The sequence below is a fragment of the Cavia porcellus genome, unplaced genomic scaffold (genome assembly GCF_034190915.1).
Source record: "Cavia porcellus strain 051 isolate PalLab524CR breed Dunkin Hartley unplaced genomic scaffold, mCavPor4.1 scaffold_23, whole genome shotgun sequence".
Taxonomy (NCBI): domain Eukaryota; kingdom Metazoa; phylum Chordata; class Mammalia; order Rodentia; family Caviidae; genus Cavia; species Cavia porcellus.
In genome coordinates, this window is record NW_026947506.1 from 6515108 (window position 1) to 6535245 (window position 20138).

The 20138-nt window shown below is 55.1% G+C and overlaps 1 protein-coding gene across 1 annotated transcript; it reads right to left on the reverse strand.

Annotated features, from left to right (window-relative positions):
- Positions 1–524: 524 nt before the first annotated feature.
- On the reverse strand, positions 525–7638 carry LOC100721973 (uncharacterized; the record flags this gene model as incomplete). Its single annotated transcript, XM_063233750.1, is given in 3 exon segments — positions 525–4659; positions 7336–7465; positions 7468–7638. Coding segments are annotated over 3 exon segments (840 nt in total), but the record flags the coding sequence as incomplete, so codon positions are not given.
- Positions 7639–20138: the final 12500 nt, after the last annotated feature.

The following is a 20138-nucleotide window of genomic DNA, read 5'->3' on the forward strand; positions in this document are numbered from 1 at the left end:
ATGGTGATATTGGGTTTTATTGGGTCTAAAACATGATGGATAAATGAATATTGTATAGAACAGAGCAACGTAGAAGGCAAGTAATTAGACACTGTGTGTTGTGAGATAAGGCACTGATAAGGGATTAAAAAATAAAATTGTATTAGATGCTAATAAGTCATAGACACAGCGGGCGTGGTGGTGCACTCCTGTAAGCCCAGCACTGAGGCAGGAGGATTGTTGCAAGTTCGAGACCAGTCTGGGATACAAAGTGAACCTGAACTGCATAGCAAGACCCTGCCTCAAAAAACCAAAACCAAAACTATATATATATCTCACAAATAGTAATCTCTGGGAGAACCATTAGAGGAATAACACATGGGTAAGTCACAACTCATGGTTAGAGAGGTGGAATAAAAACCCCAAGCTTTGATACTACCAAGTTTGAGAGTATAGGCAACAACTGTGAAGACAATAAGATTCACTATGACGTCCATTCTGGTCTGACTATTGTCTTCTTTTGAAGTCCTATAATGTCTCCAATGTTTTGGTTTTATTGGTTTTGTTCTTTACTGTTTTGTTCAATTTTATTATAACTGATGATATATGCAATTCTTTTTAAGATAGCAAGAAGCATTATGGTAACCAATGTTGATCACCTTGTATTCTGTTTTTACAGTATGTATTATGTCCATCCTTTTGATTTGACTGACTCTGTTTTGTTATGTCACGTTTGGTTTTATTCTCTTAAAAAAAAGTAATAAGAACTGTGGGAGTAATAAAACCCAAAATGTGCAATTGTCATTGTACAAAAGAGAGGAAAAGAAAGTGCTCTAAAGGATATAACTGCATGTATATTTAAGTGTATAAAATAGACAATGATATTACTGAATTTTGTTGGATCATTGAACAGAACTGTTTGCAGTCTCACTGTTTGAATGTCCACTCTATATGCTTTAATTTTATAACTTGAACAACTATTTCTAAGATGACAATATATAATCTATTAACTAGTGATTTCCTACTGTTTACTTTTTCTGAAATTCTGTATAACTTGTACCCTTTTTCTGTTTTTTTTTCTTTTTCTCCTTAAATAAAAAAACAAAAACAAAAACCAAGCTAAGCCCAGTGTGGTGTGCATGCCTATAATCCCCAAAACCCCATTAATCCAAAGGTAGGCAGCAGAGGAGAGAAAAAGAAACTTTACTAGGGAGGGAAATGCAAAATTAGCAAGGTGGTACCTGTGAACACATGATACCTAGAATTATATTAAATGTAAATGTACCACACACACAGACACAGAGGCTCAAGGACTTGCTTTGGAGACCATACTTTGGAGACACTGTAGTTAGAGGAACACGAGGGTGTTGAAAAACTAAGGGAATAAACATACCATTGTAAGTGGGTTCGCTCTGCCAGAAAAAAATTCAGTTTTAAATGAGTATGAGCCTAATAACACAGCCTCAAGCTACATAAAATTCAACAAAACTGAAAGGAGAAATGGGTGAGCAGTTCTCTTCCCACAATCACATGGGAGGGTTTTAACATTGCTAAATAATAGAAAGGCAGACAAAAAAAAAATCAGTAAAGACAGTTGATCTGATCAATCTGATTAACAAACTTCACCAATGGAAAAGCATAAAATATTTGTATAAGTGCAAAACACAGAGTCAAATGCTTGCATTTGATCAGTAGACTAAAATACCATGGAAAAATCTCTCATGAGCATGCCTGTCAACTGTGAAAACCTAAGCCAGGTGTGCTGGGAAAGGCCTGTAATCTCAGCACTCGGAAGGCTGAGGCAGGAGGATCCTAAGTTTGAATTCAGCCTGGACATCCTAGTGATTTAGTAAGACTCTGTCTTAAAAACAACCAACCAACCAACCAAACAAACAAACAAACAAATGGCTGGAAAAACTCTTGGCTACAATTCCTAGTATCACCAGAAAAAAAAAATCCTCCAACATAAATAAATGCAAACTTTAAAGATTTCAAGCATCTGTGGTGTGCGTGTGTGTGTGTGTGTGTGTGTGTGTGTGTGTGTGTATGAGAAAGAGAGACACAGACAGACAGACATAACTGGTGTCCATTACAATAATGTAAGTTTGGGGAAAAAATAATAAATTTGGCTTGACACTCAAAATTTGATCACTATAAGTCATCACATTAAAGATAAAGGAGAAAATACTATCTCAAAAGATACAAGAAGAACACTTCATAAAATTTAATAGCACTTGTGATAGAAACGAGAATTTGGATGAGAGGAGACTGTCCTTAACTGTAAAATCCTGGGCTAAGGTCTCTCTGAGGACACTGAGGTCTGCTGTGCACAGGAGAGGGACTTTGGGACTGCAGAGAGGAGCCCGAGGCCTCAGCTGACAACCTGAGCTATTACCAGCCCTCGGGAACAAACTGAGCCCCGAAGTCCAGGATCCACTGTATTCAACGCAATCCAGTCAAATTACAGTACTTTTCTGGGTGGAAATTGAGCAGCTTATGCTAAAATGTTTTATGGAGGCACAGAGGGCTTCTTCCTGCTCGGTCACATGCAGATACGTTTCAAGATGGCCCAGGAAGTACTGTCCATGTATTTACTGTCCTGCCCATCTGTGAGGCCTCATATAGCCGCCTGGTTTTTCTCCACAGCAGAGCAAACAATCTGCTAGTCTTCTGTCCCATAGATTTTTCAAGGAGGAGCTAGGGACATCAGCCATGCTGTCCTGCAAAAAGGACACTTACCATCTTCTCCAGGGTCCCTGCAGTGGCTACTCTTGGTCAGGGAGTGGTTGGTAACTACCGGGTCCCTGGCTGAGGTAGAAACAGTTCCATTTTGGGAGCTCACTCTCCAGAAATACAGATGTAACGACGAAATACAGATGTAACGACGTACGACGTGTGTGTCATGAAGCCCTAGAAACGACTGGGGTGTGGACTGGGTTGAAAATACACAGACATGAACGAGAAAACCCTTTTTTGCCCAGAGTGGGAGCTGCTGGAGCTAACTGCTGTTCATTGAGGTGACCCGGAAAGCACAGCGCATCACCCCCAGGATCAGCCAAGGCTCACACCATGCAGAGCTGGACACAGTGCACACAGGCAAGGCCCAGCCTGCCCAGAACAGCTCCTGCGCTGACCACTCCCCATGCCTGTGTTCCCAGAGGCCGGGCAGCAAGGTGCACCAGGAGTGGCACTGGGGCCTCCCCAGGGGCGGCAGGTTTGGCCTCACCCTCTGGGCGTGGACTTGGCCCAGGGGTAGGTGTCAGCAGAGGTGGGCAGGAAACACTAGGCGGAGGGGCTGCCTTGGGCAACAGGAGGGCAGGGCGTGGCCTTGAGCTGCTTAGAGCCAGGAGGGGACACCGGGCTCACTGCAGAACAGGTTTCTTGTTCTGGGATGTCTTGCCCGGAGTGGCACCTGATGCCCAAGCAGGAGTCGGCTGGTTGGGGAGGTGGGGAGAGAGACTCACTGGCAACGCTCCTGTCCTCCTGGAGCCAGAGGCCCTCGGCCCGCAGCACCATGACCCTCAGCTCAGGCAGAACTGCAGGTCACCGATCTCTGACTGAGGGAGCCTGGGGACACCAACGCGGAGGTGCTGATGGGCAGTGGGGCCATGGGCCTCTCCCTCCCCACTCTGAGCTGTCGCACCCGGGTGCACGTGACACAGCCACGGTCCCCTTTGATTCTGGCGCCCACATTACAGATGCGGAAACTGAGGTCTAGACAGCCAAAGGGACTCATGCAGCACAGGCTCAGTGTCTCTGATCTGAAGACCAGGAATCTAAGCAGCACCGATGGCCACAACCTTTAGAGAACCAAGTGGAAATTTCCATACCTTGAAAGTTTGTTTCATGCACAAAATTATACTAAGCATTGAATGTAGATATATAAAGTGCAGATGAGACAGATGGGTTTTGTTAGGCTTTGGTACCATCCCCAACATACTTCATGATGTATTTGCAAATACTTCGAAATCTGACAAACCCCCAAATCTGAAATCTTGCTGGTCCCCGGTGTTTTGGTTAAGTGATTCTCAGCCTGCTGTGTGGACCAGAGCCAGGGGTTCACACCCAGGCTGTAGAATTCCAAAGTCTATTAGAGCCCCCTGGGTGCTTCTGGGGCTGGGGGAAGAGTGGTCTAACTGGCTCAGTGTGGGTGTGAGTTGTCACCTTGCACAGGTGTGGGGACCTGGAAAATGTGCATTTTCCAGGACGCTAAACAGTGTGAACCAGGGTGGACCAGCTCCCAGGCCGGCCACCCTGCTTTGTGTCCTGCAGCTTGGGGTTGGGCCTCCTGCCGGGGCCGCTCCTGAAGACTGGTGTGTAGTGGCCAGCAGGTACCTCTGGGCCCAGAGCATATCTGCCAGCTGCCCACACAGTGCTGCCCCTTGGTGTTCCATAGCTGGTGGCCTCCACTCCAGGCTCTCAGGTCTCTCCAAATGAGGTGGTGCCTGTTGCTTGCCAGGGTCTTGCTCTTCACAGGGACCAGCACCTGGCCCAGCAGCTGGAGCCGCCTCTGCCTGTCCACGTGGTACTCTGAGACCCGCAGCACCCTCTGGGTGATGCTCTTGCCTGACACCTGGGGGAGACTTGGCGGGGTCAGGGTTGGGGCAGGTGCAAGATGGGTGATCCTCTGGACGTGAGTACTTTTGGGGAAGCTCAGGAGCACCTTCCTTGCTGCATCCCCTGGGGGAAGTGACAGAGCCTTGTTACTTGGAGTGCTCTGGGGACCTGCGGTGTCAGAAAGGCAGACCCAGGCTTCTGCTTCAGAACCTGCTCAGTGTCCTTCCTCTCCGGGCCATAGAAGCCCAGCCGCAGCATCTGACTCACACTGCCTGTTATGGCTTATATCTAGATGTCCCCCCAAAGTCTCATACACTCGCAGATGGGGCTTTTCAGAGCCAGCTGGGTATAGGGTCCGTGATGCTGAGATTAAGGGTGTGCGATACTAAATCATTCCCATCTTACGCACTGGCAAACTGAGGAATTAGCACAGTTCTGGTGTGCTTGAATGGATTTGCTGAAGGCAGAGGCTCTAACCCAGGTGGGGTGGCACCATCCCAAAAGTTTCTAAACCTGTTTGGGATAAAAGGGGCAGAAAAAACCTGCTTTGGAGCCAGCTGATTACGGACTGAAACCTCTACAAACGGCACTGAAATGAACCTTTCCTCCTTTAACCTGTGGGCATCAGGTGTTTTGTCTCAGCAACAAGAAAAGTAACTAAGACCCTGACTTTCTTCTCTGGCCCTTTTCCTTCTGCCCCCCCCCCCAAAGCCCAGAGAGGCCAGGACGGAGTCGGGGTGGGACCAGTGGGTGTGGAATGAGGTGAGAAGAGACCTGGGCAGGTGCCGTGTCTGTCCTGAGGCTCTCAGCGTGGTCCCGATGTCCCAGGAAGCCCAGATTCACCTGTAAATCCTCACAGCCTTGGCCCTGGGTGTTGGCATGGAGGCAGGGATCAGTCAGAGGCTGCCTCTCTTCCCAGCCCCCAGAGCATGGCTCTGGTCTCAGCAGCCGACTGTATCAGAACCCGATGGCCTCTCCTGACCGCCCAGGCTGCTGCTACACAGGTCTTGAGAAAGTGTTTGTCCAAAGCCTCTCAGCAGCTCTTGACGCCGGTTTCCGGTCACCTAAGGGCCCTGTCACCTGCTCAGACTCCCAGGCCCAGCAGGCCAGGTGCCCCATGGCCTTCAACAAAGGTGCCACATCCACCCCAAGGTGGCAAGTCTGCCCTACTCAAGAGGCCCAGGGTGTCCCCAAGCAGAACACCCTCTCATCCTTGGGCAGCCTTGCCAGAAACCGCATGCAGCTCTGTCCCGGGTTGCAAGGCCCCAGCGATGCCTGAGTCAGGCCGTCCTGTGCGCACACCAGCTCAGAGCTGTACCTGGAAGACAAAGGTCTCCTCGAACTGTGGGTTGGATGGTTTTCCATCTGATCCTGGACTGGAGGAAGCACCGCTCGTCAGGCAGGCATCAGGTGGAGCCTCATGAGGGCCATGCCTTGATCAGGCCCACAAGCAGCGGCTGGGTCTGGCTCTTACTCCAAGGAGAACAGAGCCGGCCCAGGCAGCCCGCGGGGAAGTGGGTCTCACCGTCTTCCACAAGCTGGTACAGCTTGGGGTTGATGGTCCTCAGCACACAGGCATCTTCTACAACAGAGGGGCTGTGGAGTCTGGTGTTTGGGGAAAGACCGGGTGTGGGAGCTGGCGCCAAGTTCTGGGCACACCCCAAACTCTGGGCTCAGCCAGTCGAACCCCTCGCCCTGCTCCCCTTTCCCCACTGAGCCTTCTGAGCCACAGGCATGGCAGGGACAGGGTGGGGGTCTAATTGAGCCCAGACCACCCCGCCCTGCATGCCCTTCCCTTCTGATCCACCCCATCCCTGCTGGTCCCGGCTGCTTCCAGGCACTCAGTGACCAAACAGTGCCTTTTCCTTCTTCCTCCAATCAGCAGGCCCATGCAGAGGACTGCCTGGCTCCTGGGGAGATCTCCAGGGCAGAGAGGAACCCCTCCCCTGAGATCGCCAGCCGACCCGTCCCTCCGCAGGGCCCAGCACATGGGCCACATCTGGGCAGGCCTGGGTTTGAATCCCCGTCCTGTCGCTGCCTCAGTTTGCCAGTGTGTAAGATGGGAGTGATAGTTCTCCCCCTAGAGGGGGAGGTTGAATTCTGAAACCACACCAGTGCCCACCATAGGCTGGACAGCAGGGGGACCACAGGATCCTCCGCCCCAGGCCTGCCTTGTGGGAGCACTCACCACAGCTGCCCCCGGGTGCAGCCAAAGAGCTCTGGAGCTGGGCGGGGTCCTGCAGCACCTGAGCCCCTGCTCTATGGGGCAGGGGCAGCCAGTCTTGGGCTCGGAGGGAAGGGGGCACCACGAACGGTGTAGCCAGTGGCCCGTCCAGTGGCAGGGAAATGACAAATGGTGACAGGTTAATGTGTGGCCTCTGTTTGGCATGGGGCTCGATGCAGGGACTGTGGGAAAAAAGCCCACACTGGGCACATGTGTGTGCACACGCACACACGACCAGGCAGGCTCACCCTGCCCTCCACACACAAACACAGCCAGTGGTACTCTGTCCATAACCCTGGGAAGCTGCTTCGAACTTCTGTTCTGCCTCTTCCTAGAGGTGCCGCTGGACCTGTCACTTTCGTCCTCTGAGCCTTAATGACCTAAACACCAGCTGCTCGATGCCTGCCCCCAGCCTGGGTGAAGTGTCTGGAATTTGTCTGTGTGGCCCACAGCAGCAGACAGCTGGGTGGGGGATCCACAGCACAACTTTTCTTCCCACTGCCCTCACGGACACCCCTGCCCAGGACTCCCCGGGGAGTCTAGAGAAAGGCCAGCTGAGTTCCACCCCAACTCACCTGCCCAGCTGGCCCCAGGGAGCGGCGGGCAGAGCCTGTCCCCTGGTCCACTCGTGGCTGTGGCAGGAGACTCTGGCAGCTCCTCATAGGTGATGGTGGCACAAAACCTCCACAGGCAGCAGCTCACCTCACCAAGAGCAGCAACTGCAGAAGCCCCCCAGTGATACCCCCAATCAGCAGGACCAGCCGCACAGTGTGTCCCCTTCCTTGAGACCCTGAAGCTTTCCTGGCCCGTCTCTCTGGCTGTGCTGAGCTGGGGCCTGATTGTACCCCCAGGACATTGACACCCCGCCCATACCACTGTGGTCAGCCTGCGCTGCCCTGGTTTGCTCTGGGCACGGGGAGGGAGTGGGTTCCCTTGGGAAAGGAAATGCCTTGTGGCCAGTCAGGAAGGACCACACCCACAGTGGCCATCCTGTCTTGCCAGGGCCCCATCTTTCTCCTCAGCCTCCCCCTCTGACATCAGGTCACCATGTCCTGCCAGATCTTCTGTTCATGTGTCACTGCCAGAACTCTCAGCCAGACCCCCACCCACCCACAGTCCCTTGCCTATGGCACTGCATTGGCCTAGAAATTTCTGGGCTCCCTGGATTTGATCCTGTGCCCTTCCCAGCTTATATCTCAAGGCTCCCACTATCCTTCTGCATGGCTCAGTGCCCAGACTGGTGCAGCTGCTCTGGAAGCTCTGCCACTGTGCTAGGCCCCTCTCACCACACCTGGCATCGCTGGTGCCCCTCCGCCTTCCATGTCCATGCTCAGCCTTTGGAATGAACTTCCAGCTCCCTCTCCATGAAGCTGTGGTCACCTCTGCTAGGTCTCACCGTCCCTGCAGCCACCAGGCTGGTCACAAGATTCTGTGGCTGCCACTCCACTCCTCTCGCCCCAGCAGACTGGCACCTCCATGGGCATGGATATTGGCATCTCCAGGGTCCGCCCACAGGGGTAAGGCTGGGCGGGATGGTGGAGAAAGGCCCACGTGTCCAAGGCTCGGTCCCCAGGCTGTAGCCCAGTGGAGAGGTAGCGGTACCTTTAAGAGGCGGAGCCTAGTGGAAGAACAGCAATCCCCTGGGAGTGTGGCCCAGAAGACACAGTGGGATCCTGCCCCTTCCTGGACTTTCCTTGCTTCCTGGGCACCATCAAGCTGGCGGCTCAGGTGTTCTCCCATGCTGTTCTGCCTTGCACCAGGCTCCAAAACAGTGGACACAGCTATGGACAGACACCTTTGAATCATGAGCCAAAACAAACACCCCCTTGCCACTATGAGTTGTTTATCTCTGGTATTTTGTCACAGTGATGTAAAGCTGACTAACAGAAGTCCCTCTTTGGAAGAGCTTGGAGGGAGTGGCCCCCACAGGGCCCTCCTGTTCACCCTCCACCATGCTGGCTCCTTCTAGGGACAGCCTCCCAGGGTGCCAGGACGGAGCCCAGCACTGGCCCTGGGCACACTGCTGCCTCTTGGGGATTCAGCTCTGCCCTGTTCTTTCTCCCTCTTTCTGTCCCGAAGCCTCCCCCACCGCTCCTGGCACCGCATGTGAACACATCCTTGGGGGCTGCTGGCAAAGTCTTCGCTCTCAGGATGTCAGCAGACAGTGTTCCCAAGACATGAAGGCGCTTGCCGTCAAACTCCAAAGAGTGGGGACAGAGGGAGAGGGGGATTTTCCAAGGTGGCTGAGACCCAGCTGGACATCGGCCTCAGGGAGAGAGACGGCTGAGTGTGGGGCAGAGTGTTCCCCACGCTGCTCTGGCAGGGCTAGACTGCGACATGGCCCCAGGGAGTGTTGGCCTCCGGGGACTCTCAGAGCTTGCTTTCCATCCCTGGGGGCCCAGAGCCAGAGGGGCTGGAGAGCAGCTCTGGGTGTGACAGGGAACTGCCTTTGGCCTTTGCCTGGCTCAGCCGGTGATTCTGGTCACTGGGAGGCTGAGCACTGCTGCGTCCACGGTGCTGGCAAAGGCTCCATGGCTGTGTGGCAACGTGGCAGATGGGTGGAAGGGGGGACCCCACACGGGGTGCCCTTGCTTATCACCACCCACTTTCTGGAGACTGAATGCAGTCCCAGGTGGCCTGGCCCATCAGAGAGATGGCATCGAGCTGTTTGTGGCAGGCAGCTCTCGTAACCTAATTACCTTCCAGCAGGCCCTGCCCCTCCAAGGCAAGCCCGCTGTCCATGAGCCTTTGTGGGAGAAGCCGCATCCACGCAATAGCAGGGGTCATCTCTCACCCTGATCCAAGGTCCTGGTCAGAGGATGTCACTGGACGGAGGGTCTTGAGGGATTCTTCTAGGTCCTTGGTGTCTTGAGCAAAGAATTGGACAAGACACACAGAGAAGGTATCGAGGGTGTTTGCTTACTGAAAGGGAAAAGCACTCTGCTCTGCAGGGTCGTAGCAGGCCAGGGAACAGACTCACAGCAGCCCTGGGGGTAGGGGAGAGGGGGCCTCCTGTACCAGAATTCCCAGACTGGCGGACTGGCTTCTCCCTCATGCAAATAAGGCACCAGGACAGTGGTCCTATCAAAAGCTCACTGGGCCGGGGCCCAGATTTAAATTGCCCTGGTGAAAGACTCACTTGGCTGCCAGATGAAGGGTTTACGACAGTCACACTCTTTGCATGGGTCCGCACACAGCACCAGATCCGGATGGGGAACGGGAAGCATCAGGCTGGCCGTGGTGGCACATGTCTGTAATCCAGCACCTAGGAGGCCTTGAGGCAGAAGGCTTAGTGTGAGTTTGAGGCCAGCTCGGGCTGTGTAGAGAAGAAGAAAGTATCACTTTCTGGCTGGTTTTGTGCACAGCGCTGAGGAGCTGTGGATGCATTTGAGTCCTGTGTCCTGCATGTGTGTGCAGGATAAGTTTGTGCCTTTGAACACATTCTGCCCAGTTAGTTGCCCGGTTTGCCCAGGTCTAATCTCCACCTCGGGACCGAGATGGCAGGAGGCAGGAGGTGCACTTTCTAGACAGAGGAGCAGCGTGTGGCTTCTGGCTCTTTCCACTGGGCTGGGGAATCGGGCTGGAGCTGGCCTGGATGGGGAGAGGTGTTTAGAGACAGACGCTCCTGCACCGTCTGTGACTTCTCAGATGCATCCTAAGTTTGCAGATGGGGCTGTTTTCTTGGGTTCCAGCAAGAGGGCTGGGTTTTCACGCCGCAAGCACATCTGTGAAAAGTGCTGTGCCACCCAGAAGGCCAGTCTTCCATTCTATTTTGTGAGATGGGAAATTACTGGCCCTGAGTCCCTTCTTTCTAGTACTTTATTGTTCTTCTGCGCCTCGAAACGCAGAGGGACATGCTTCCCGCTAGCCGCTGAGCTTGGCCGTGGGACTTACACCAGCCCCTAGAACATCAGCAGAGAGGCCCCAGCAGAGGCTGAACATGTGCGGTCCTTGGCCCTGCTCTCTTGGGCTTTGGCCGTCCCAGGAAGGAAAGCCTGGCTTGGGGGTGCTGGTTCTGGGCTAATGAGAGATCCAAGGAGCAGGGCCAAATCCAGCCAGGCTTCCAACCTCCTGCTCACAACACAGCTGCCATATCTCAAGAGGTTGTTGTGTCCAGCAATCTTGGGAGTGCCTATGTGGTGCCATCTCATTGGCCAGAACAAGGCCCAGCCTAAGTAACCCAAGTCACAGGGCCATGTGGGAAGAGGAGCGTATTTAGCTGCACACAGTCTTTCTGGGTAAGACTGGGGTGCTACTAGGAAGAAAGTTGGGGAGAAAAAGCAGTCAGCAGTTGCCACTGGTGAATGGGAGGACTGAGCCAGTCCTGTGCTCGCCTCTTTTCAAGCAGTTGGGTGGCGTTAGGCGTGGACCTGTGGTTTATTTGGATCCATGAAGCAACACATGTCACTTCAAGTGGCAACTTCTAGAGAGTCAGTGCCTGTTTCCCAGAGCTGTTTCCCATTGATGTGGCAATTGGAAAATCGGATGTGCAGAAGCCTCCTCGAGATGCAGGGCCTCTCTGGTCACCCTTGGAAGGCTACCAGGTCGCGGAGAGAAGCGTATGCTGACTCAGTCAACCCACGGGGATTTTGCAGGGCCATCTACCACAGCGTGTCCCTTTGCTGCTGGCCTGGGCCAGGCAGTCTCCCTATCAGAGCGCAGCCCTCAGGCAAGGTCAGGATGGGACCAGAGCAAGGATGGCGTGTGTGGCCCCAACACTGGTGCGGTGAGCTTGGGGCTCCCCGGAATGGAGGGAGACCTTTCCCCCAATGTCGCCTGGCAGCCCAGCTCCTGCCCCACTGGCCAGCCCTCCTGCAGTGTCTCCATCTCTTTAGCGAGGCCCAGATGTCCACACCGAGAGATCGCCCATTTCCGCCCAGCATCCTTGCTCTTCTCTCATAGGGATAGGAACTGTTTGCTTGAGTTCAGAGGCAACCTCGTCCCCCAGCTGTGGTGGGGCGGGGGCGGGATGCTAACCGGAACTTTAACTGGGACGGGGACCAGGACCAGGACCAGGACCGGAACTGGAAGGGAATCTTGGGGATGAATGCAGACTCACTGGATTTTATACACCCCAAGGGGGCATAAAGGCTCACCCTCTGGGTCCTGCTGTCTGGGCCCATCGACCCTCACTTCTTACCGCTCTCCAGGACTCCCTGAAAGGACCGCAGTGCCCAGACTCTGGCCTAACACCCACACCTCGGGCTGAGCCTTGAGCTCTGTGCCATCATCTGGTGCAGTGGGCGTGTGTGGGGTTTTGGTGGCAGAGTAACTGTGCGATTCTGATTAATAATCTTTCTCCAGCTGTGTGTGTGGCGAGAAGGCTGTGTGTGGATGGCTGGGAGCACAGGTGCAGCGTGCAGAGGATGTTTGCCGATTTCTCTGTCCCCCATCCATTCCTGGTCCCTCTGGTGACAAGCCTGTGCTAATCTTCGCACTAATGGAGTTCTGCTCAGGAAGTCCTTGCCCTTGCTATGTCTTCAAGGGTCTTCCCCGTTTTGTCTTCTAGTAGTTTCATTCTCGTATCGAGGTCTTTGGTCCATTTTGATTTGATTTTAGTAAAGGGAAGACATGGGTCTAGTTTTATTCTTCCACACATGGGTAACCAGCTTTCCCAGAGTCACTTATTAAAGAGGCTATCTTTCCTGTAGTGTTTGAGCACTTGTCAAAAATCAGATGGCTAATCCGGACATGGTGGCTCATGCCTGTAATCCCAGCACTTGGGAGGCTGAGGCAGGGGGATCGTTGTGAGTTCGAGACCAGCCTGGGCTGCAAAGTGAGCTCAAGGCCAGCCTGAACTGCATAGCGATACCATGTCTCAAAAAGATAAAAAAAAAAAAAAATTAGATGGCTAAAGGTGCACAGCGTTGTTTCTGTGTCTTCTAGTCTATGCCTGTTGATCACCAGGTCTATTTTTGTGTCATTACCATGCTGTTTTATTACTATAGCTTCATCGTATAACTTGCAATCTGGTATTGCAATGGCTCCTGCTTTGCCCCCCTTGCTCAGGATTGCTTTGGCTATTCTGGGCATTTTCTGGTTCCATATACATTTTAGGATCTTTTCTAGTTCTCTGAAGAATTTTGATAGGAAATGCATTAAATCCATGTACCATTTTTGCTAACATGGCTGTTGTGATGATATTGATGCTGTCTGTCTGTGCAGGACAGGGAATGTCTTTCCATTTTCTAACGTCCTCTTCAATCCCTTTCTTCACAATCCAGGATGGCTGAGAGACACTCCATAGGGGGAGCCTGGCTGGAAGACATGGAGAAGCACGTGTTCCAATGACATTTAAGGACAATTCCAGGCAAGTCAGGCTGTGCTGAAGTCTCGACTTACCAGGAGGGTTCTTTTGGTGCGGAAGCTAATCCGGGTTGGGTTTCTGCTTCTTGAAGTCCAAAGCGTACTGGCTAATGTCATATTCTGTGTAAGCATTCAGGACAGGTCAGTAGTGACACCGGCCACGTCGTAGCCCTACCGGAGGCCACAGCCAGTAGGCGGCCATGACACCATGTGACTGCTGGCCTGGAAGAGGGACCTGACTGAGGCGCTGAGTCCATCACTGGAAATGACTCTGCTCCTCTCTTCCTTTGAGCCAGGGGTTCAGTGAGAGGACCCCAGGGGGAGTTAGGCTGGCGGCCACTCAAGGTCCAAAGCAACCAGAATTCTTTGTCGGTAGAGGGCGCTAGTTGGCCAAAAGAACCAGGCAGCAGAGACCTTAGCAGGCAGCTTCAGGATGGCAGAGCTGGGGTAAGGGAGGTTTCAGGAGCCGCCTTGCCCACTCCTGAGAACTTCCCAGTTCTGGCTCACATCTGCATGCATCCTTATGACAAACTTATTTCCCCCAGACTCCCAGATTTACCCCCTTCCGCCACTCCACATAATGTCCCTAGAGTTCGGCCACAGTTTTAGCACTAGGGCCACTTTTGGCAGCAGGGGACGAATGTCCAGCCCAATCCGGCTTAAGCCAAAAGGAAACGAAGTGTCTCATTTCCTTTAATTCAGGTATCAAGAGAAGAGATCGGCCTGCCTCTCCTGGGCTGGATCTAAGGCCCCAGGTGTGGGCTCAGGCAGGGAACCCTGGTTGTCTGGGAAGCCTATTGTGCATTCTCTGGAATGGCTCCTGTTTAGGGCTTTGAGTAAGGTGGTGGCAGCAGCTTTGGCCTCCCGGGGCCTGGCGTGAGTCTCCTTCTCTGAACCCCAGAGCAGCCTCCTTGCACAGTATTGATAGGCAGTGGGGTCCCACACTTACCCCAGACGAGCTCTGCTGTAGGGGACCTGCCCTGGAGCCCACGGGCGGAGAGGCCAGCAGAGGAGAGCTGGGTGGGTAGTATTCAGAATAGGGGGCAAGCTGCTTGGAGAGACTTCAGGCGAGGCTGGGGTGAGCAAGACTGAAGTTTGTCTCTCACCTGTGTGCGGGAAGCGGGCCAGGGTTCCTTCCGCTTCTGTTGCTTCCTGGGTTTTATCTGTGTGTTGTGAGATGTCTCAGTGCTCCCCTTCAAGCCAGGGGAGCAGAAAAGGGCGGGCGGAGGTGGGGGAGCTCGAGGCACCAGCTCCCCCACCAAGCATAGCTTTAGGGAGCTGTGCAGGTATATTGTTTCTCTTCCTTTCCAATTTTTCTTCATCCCCAGAAAAAACCAGGATGCTGTAAACATTGAAAGAGACGAAAGCAGTCAAACCAATGAGCCGTCTGTGTCTAAGGCCCCCTGGAGCACAGATTGCTCTCTCCCTGGGGAGACCACCCCCCAGCTCCAGCCAGGATCTATGCCTGGAGTCCACCTGTGGCACCCTGGGGTGAGGTGAGAAGTGTCCGGCTTGCACACAGTGACTGCCTCGTCCCACCCAGGATGCATGTGCTGGCGGGCATCGGGTGGTCACGCTGGGCACCCTGGAGAGGGAAAGCGGGAGCCCTCAGGTCCTGCGGCACAAACTGTGGGTTCCGGGGAGTGGAGTGGATCGCCTGACGCCAGCCCCTCTCTCTAGCTGTTCCCAGGAGGAGAATCCTGTGGGCATCGGAAGTTCTGCCTGTTGGGGCTGCACAGTTTAGCAGCCCACCGGCTGCTGGTGCAGGCTGGGAGGCCAGGGTCAGCTGTGCAGGCTTGTGCGCAGGTCTTTGGTAATGTGTCTCTACGTCTTGGCTGGCTTTCTCTTTGCTTCTCGTTAGTCTCACAGCCCTGTCTTTGTGAAAATGGTGGTCTTTCATCTCTCAGCCTGTGTGTTCATGCATTTATCTCTCTGCTGACTTGGGGTCAGACAAAACACTCTCCTTGGATCGGAAGGAACATCTTGGTCTGGTCTTTGCCACTGAGAACCCAGATCAAAGGCTGGCTCTAGTCTCCTGCTAACTCGACTTCCACGGAAACTTTTGCACCTGCCTCAGCCTGAGGTGGAAACACGCAGATTTTCAGCCCTGAAAAGCTGTCTGTCTTGGGCCAGCCCAGAGGCACAGCTCCTCTCCACTGTCTCCGCCTGTTCCTGGACTGCTCTGCCCACATTCTTCTGCGGCATGTAGCGCAGGCTTGGTGGGGCGTGGCAAGGAGCGCCCAGAAAATGCCAACGGACTGAGAGGTCTCCAGCTGTTTCCCTCACTGTTCAGGCTGTCGTGGAGTCGGTTTATCACCTACTGTGGCCTGGCATGAGACAGTCTCCAGCTTCCCAGCCTGCCACGTGTGTGTGTGGTTAGGACATATTTCTGTTTTTGGTACCTGTGGGAGGTTTTGTACTTCTTCTAGGTTTAATATTCTGTATTAAGTAGTCTGGGGCTTTCTTTCTCTAAGAGAACCCTCACCCCAAATAGTGACTTAATAGAATAAGGAAGGTGAGAAGGATGCCACATACCTGTAATCCCAGCTACTTGGTAGGCTGAGGCAGGAGGATCACAAGTTCAAGGCCAGCCTAGGCAACTTAGCAAGACCCTGCTTCAAATAAAAGATCAAAAGAGCTGGGGACTGGCTTGGTGCAAAAGCTTTGCATATAATCCACAGGAGGAGTGGGGGAACAAGTAAGTTAATTTCTCTTTCACGTGAAGTTTGGCCGTGATAGTCCATTGTTGCTAGGCATCAGGACTTGTTGCTAGGCCCCTCCTCTGTGCCCTGATGTCTCCAGGGTCTCAACTTCCTCTGAATGGTGACATCCTGACTTAATAGTGTGACTTCATTCCCACCTGGGCACCGGGGAAGGGACAAGGCTGTCCGTGCCGAAGGGCCAGACCAAGACACTGCACATCACTGATTAACTCTCTGATTATCTGACTGGTGTCTGAGGACGTGGTCAGTGTCCTTGGCAGCCCTGTTCTTGGGGACAGACATCTAGCAGCTGTGTTTGGGCGATCGCCCTATGAATGCAGGGGTGGTTTGTGTGGCCCTGGAAGGCACCAGGTGTCTACTGTAGGGACTCTCCTCTGTGCACCCCAGCACCTCCTGTTTCCTTTAGTGCATCTGGCATCACCCTGCTGGAGTCCGCCTCGCACAGGCCTGGCCACAGGGCACCTCTGATTCAGTCTAAACCGCCAGCTCGCTGGGCCTGGCACTTCTCAGGGATTCGGGAACGTGTGTGTGGGATTGAACAGTGATGGTGGTGAGTATTCCTGGAGAAGCTACCACACATTCATCCACCCATTCGTTCCCACTTGTCCACCCACCCACCTGTCCAGCTCTTCACCCATCCATCCATACAATTGTCTACCCACCCATCCGTCCATCCATCCATCCATCCATCCATCATCCATCCATCCATCCATCCATCCATCCATCCATCCATCCATCCAGTAGCCAGCCATCCAGCCAGCAGCCAGCCAGCAGGTATTATACACCAGTTCCTGGGAACCCCATGCCTTCTTGTCGGATAGAAAGCATAGCCTTTTCATCTACGGAGCTCATGGCTAGGGGAGGTGGCTCCTGTACTCTAGGGACTCCTTTGTCAGAAAAACAGACGCCTTTCACTTCAGTCAAAGCTCCTTTCCTCCTTCACCACTGCCGACACACTCACCCGTTCTGGCCCTTGGTGTCTCTCTCCCCACGGGTGCCATCCCCAGGAGTCGTCGGGGCTTTGGCCAGCTCAGGGTCACTCTTAGGCTGGCAACTGCATCTTGCTGTTTTTCCAGGGAACAACTGTTCCCCGCTCTCTGTGGCCCTGGTGGGGCTGTGGGTCACTGTGCCTTGTCCCCTGCCCTGGAAAGGGTGGATGACAGAGGATGGAGAATCGAAGAACTCCCTCCTTCTGGCCCAGGACTGTCAAGCAGGGTCCCGAGAGGTGAGGACGTGGCTGCTGAAGAGGAGAGAGGCTGTCATCATTTCTTCCTGTCCCTGTTACATAACAAGCTGCCTGCCCCTCCCGCTGTGTAACCCACTCGGGATCTCAGCCGCGGGGGGCCTTATGCCAGCAGTGACTCCAGCCCTGAATTCCCCTCTGCGCCTCTCCCGGGTCCATCTCCCCAGCTGTCAGACACGCTGCACTGGGCACCGTGTAGCCATGGCTGTTTCCAGCCACCCAGCCTCTGTCCCTCCTCTGCAGAACCACGTCAAGTGTGTGGCCGGTGTGGCAGCGGCTCCCCCAGAGCGGCATCTGGATGAAGGGCAGGAATCCTTCCTACCTGCTGGTGATGGGGTGAGACCCTGGCACGGCTCCTGCTGTGGGCTTGGGAGCCCCTCCTCCGACCTGGCTTGCAGAATCAAGGCTGCCCCCTCCCACCTCAGTTTCCCTTCTGAGCTGCTGTAGTATCCCCTCTGTCTGTCTGTGTGACAAAGTTCTTCCTCTTGTTTGAAAGCAAGGCAGTCTGGCTAAATCCACAGCAAGCTTCTCTTGGCCCCATCTCCCTTCCCAAGAGACATCTTTCTGTCCCTTCCCTCTGTGGCCATGCTTAAGAGTTACCTGGCTGGCACTGCCCCTGCATCTTCCAGTTCCCCCTGAAAGGCTCCAGGGGCTCCCTGAAGCTGCCTGCTTTGTGTGCCATGGGTCCCCACAGAGCCCCGATTCCCTCTGCCCTTCCTGGGTGCTACTTCTCTGTCTTGGCACCTGCTATCCCACAGCTGGATCCTAAGCCTCTCTGTCACTAGCTCATCCATCTCTGGGACTTCCAGGGCCACCCCGGCACTATGGTCACTAGAGCCCCCGGGATCCTCCAGTCCTGTGTGCACCTTGCTTCTCCACTTGGGGTCTCCAATGTCCCAGGGCACCTCCACTGAGTCCTGAGTGCACCCCACACTCGATCCTCTCCTGTGAGGGTCAGGGTCTCTGCGAAGGGCATGTGGCCCATGCAGAGCCCAGCCAGAGCCGCCTCTCTTGTGCAAAGCTGCCTCCAGAGCCCCGTGCTGCCTCCTCCCCACAGCCCCAGCCTGTAGGTCCAGACCTGACCCAGGAGGGGTTGGGATGGCACCGGATAGCAGAACGTGACACCCAGCATTGCACAACCCCGCCTTCCGCACCGCCCCACAGGGAGGTGGGTGTAATCACACCACCACTGGGTAGGTGGGAGTGCACACTTCTGCTTGGGCGTGGGGTTGCAGCAAACGTGTGGGGGCTGGGGCTAGAGCTCATGCTGAGCCCCCACCCCAGAATCACTCTGGACAGCTCCCACAGCAGGGGAGCCTCCCTGTTGAGCTTCCCACGCAAGGAGGGGACAGTGCATCAAGGGCAAGGCCCAGGAGATGCCTGGGGACCCTGGGCTGTGGTCCAGCAGGGCGTGTCCATGGGCAGCCAGGATGGTGGCCGTGTGCTGGCACCAGAGCCTGCAGGCTTCCCTGGAGCACACACAATGAGGTGCTTGGGGAGCTCTTGGGGAGCTGGGAACCCAGGGTTGACGTCCCCATCAACCTCCGCCAACCTCAGCACAGCTGTACACACCTGCCCCGGCCCTGCCCCACCCCTTTCTGGGTCTCAGACGGCATCTCCAATCGGCGAGCAGGAGTAAGGTTCCCGAGACAGAGGGGAGCTTGGTTCTGGGGCAGGGCAGAACGCACAGTGCCCCATGGGCTCCTGCACAGGGTCTTCCAGCAGGTCAGGTGGCGGGGAGGCAAAGCCCAGGAGCCCTGTTTTGTAGAACCTGAGGCGTCCTCTCTGGGAAAGGGTCACCAGGGCAGGTGACCCTTCTGAGGAGATGGAGGTCTCCGGGAGCTGGTTGGTCACTGCCCCTCAGCAGGGGGACCTGGACAGGCAAGCTGGAGCTGGGGCTGGTGTCTATGGAGCAGGAGTGACGCTGAGGCCCCTGTAGTTGACTGGGGCTCTGGGGCAGCAGGGTCCTTGTACCCAGAGGCCCCAGGGACAGGTGACAGGAACCTGCATAGCACAAGGGCTCTCCGCAGGCCAAGGCTAGGGGGCTGCCTACTTTGACTTGGAGCTCTGAGGAAGGGAATGGGGCTCCCCGGTCCCCACCCTGTCCAGGGGGTCCCAAGGACTGGATGGGCCAAGGAGAGGCCAGCAGGGAGTTGGGGAGAAAGGGTACAGGCTGGTGGGGTCTGCTCCCATTTTGAATGCCAGCTGTTGGGTCTCCTTGGTGGGCTGAGACTGAGGGCCCCAGGCTGGGTTGGGTTGGGTTGGGGGGCAAGGGTCAGGATTGGAACCTGCGCGTGTAAAGGGGTGACAGGATATTGGGGCCACTGCTCTTGAGCTTGGGGAAGGAGTCTACAGAGCTGGTGTTGCAGGTGGGCTATGGTGTTCAGGGGGCCAGTCTGGGAGCACGGAGCCCCGAAGGCCAGCTAAGGTCCGGGCAGTGAGGGCACAGCTGGGGATGCAACTGTAGGACCCAGGGGTGACCAGGCCTGGCGTCTGAGTGAGTGCACCATGAGCAAGAAGAGCGGAAGCTCCAGTCAAGGGCTGGAGGCGGAGGAACGCGGGGGCGTGGCCATGAGGAAGCCAATGGCCCCGGGGTTACAGAGGAGGGGTACGGCCTTGGGGTGCGGCTGGAAGACTGTTGGGACCAGGCCTTATAAAGCAGGGAACAGAGGGGCTGAGTGTAAAGATGGGTGTCTTGGTGTCTGCTGGGCGGGCCTGGAACCCGGAGGATCGTGGTGGGGACAAAGACGCAGGTCGATTGGGAAGGTGGAGCTTAGAGGGTCCTTCCTTGAAGGCTGGAAGCATCTACAGGGGGAGACCCGGCCCGGCTGAATCTTGGGGGCAGGGCTGACGCCATAGGGGCGGTACTGAAAGCTGGTCCGTGGGCAAGGGGGCGGAGCCGTGGGCACGGGGGCGGAGCCGTGGGCATGGGGGCGGGCTCGAGAGCAAGGGGCGGAACCATGAGCATGGGGGCGGGGCAGAGGGTACGGGGGCGTAGGGGCGGGGCCAGACGCCGCGGGGGCGGAGCCCGCGCCGGTCCAGGTGAGCAGGCCACCGCCCCCTCCAGCCCGGCTGCACCGCCCCGCCCCGCCCCGCGCCGGCCCGC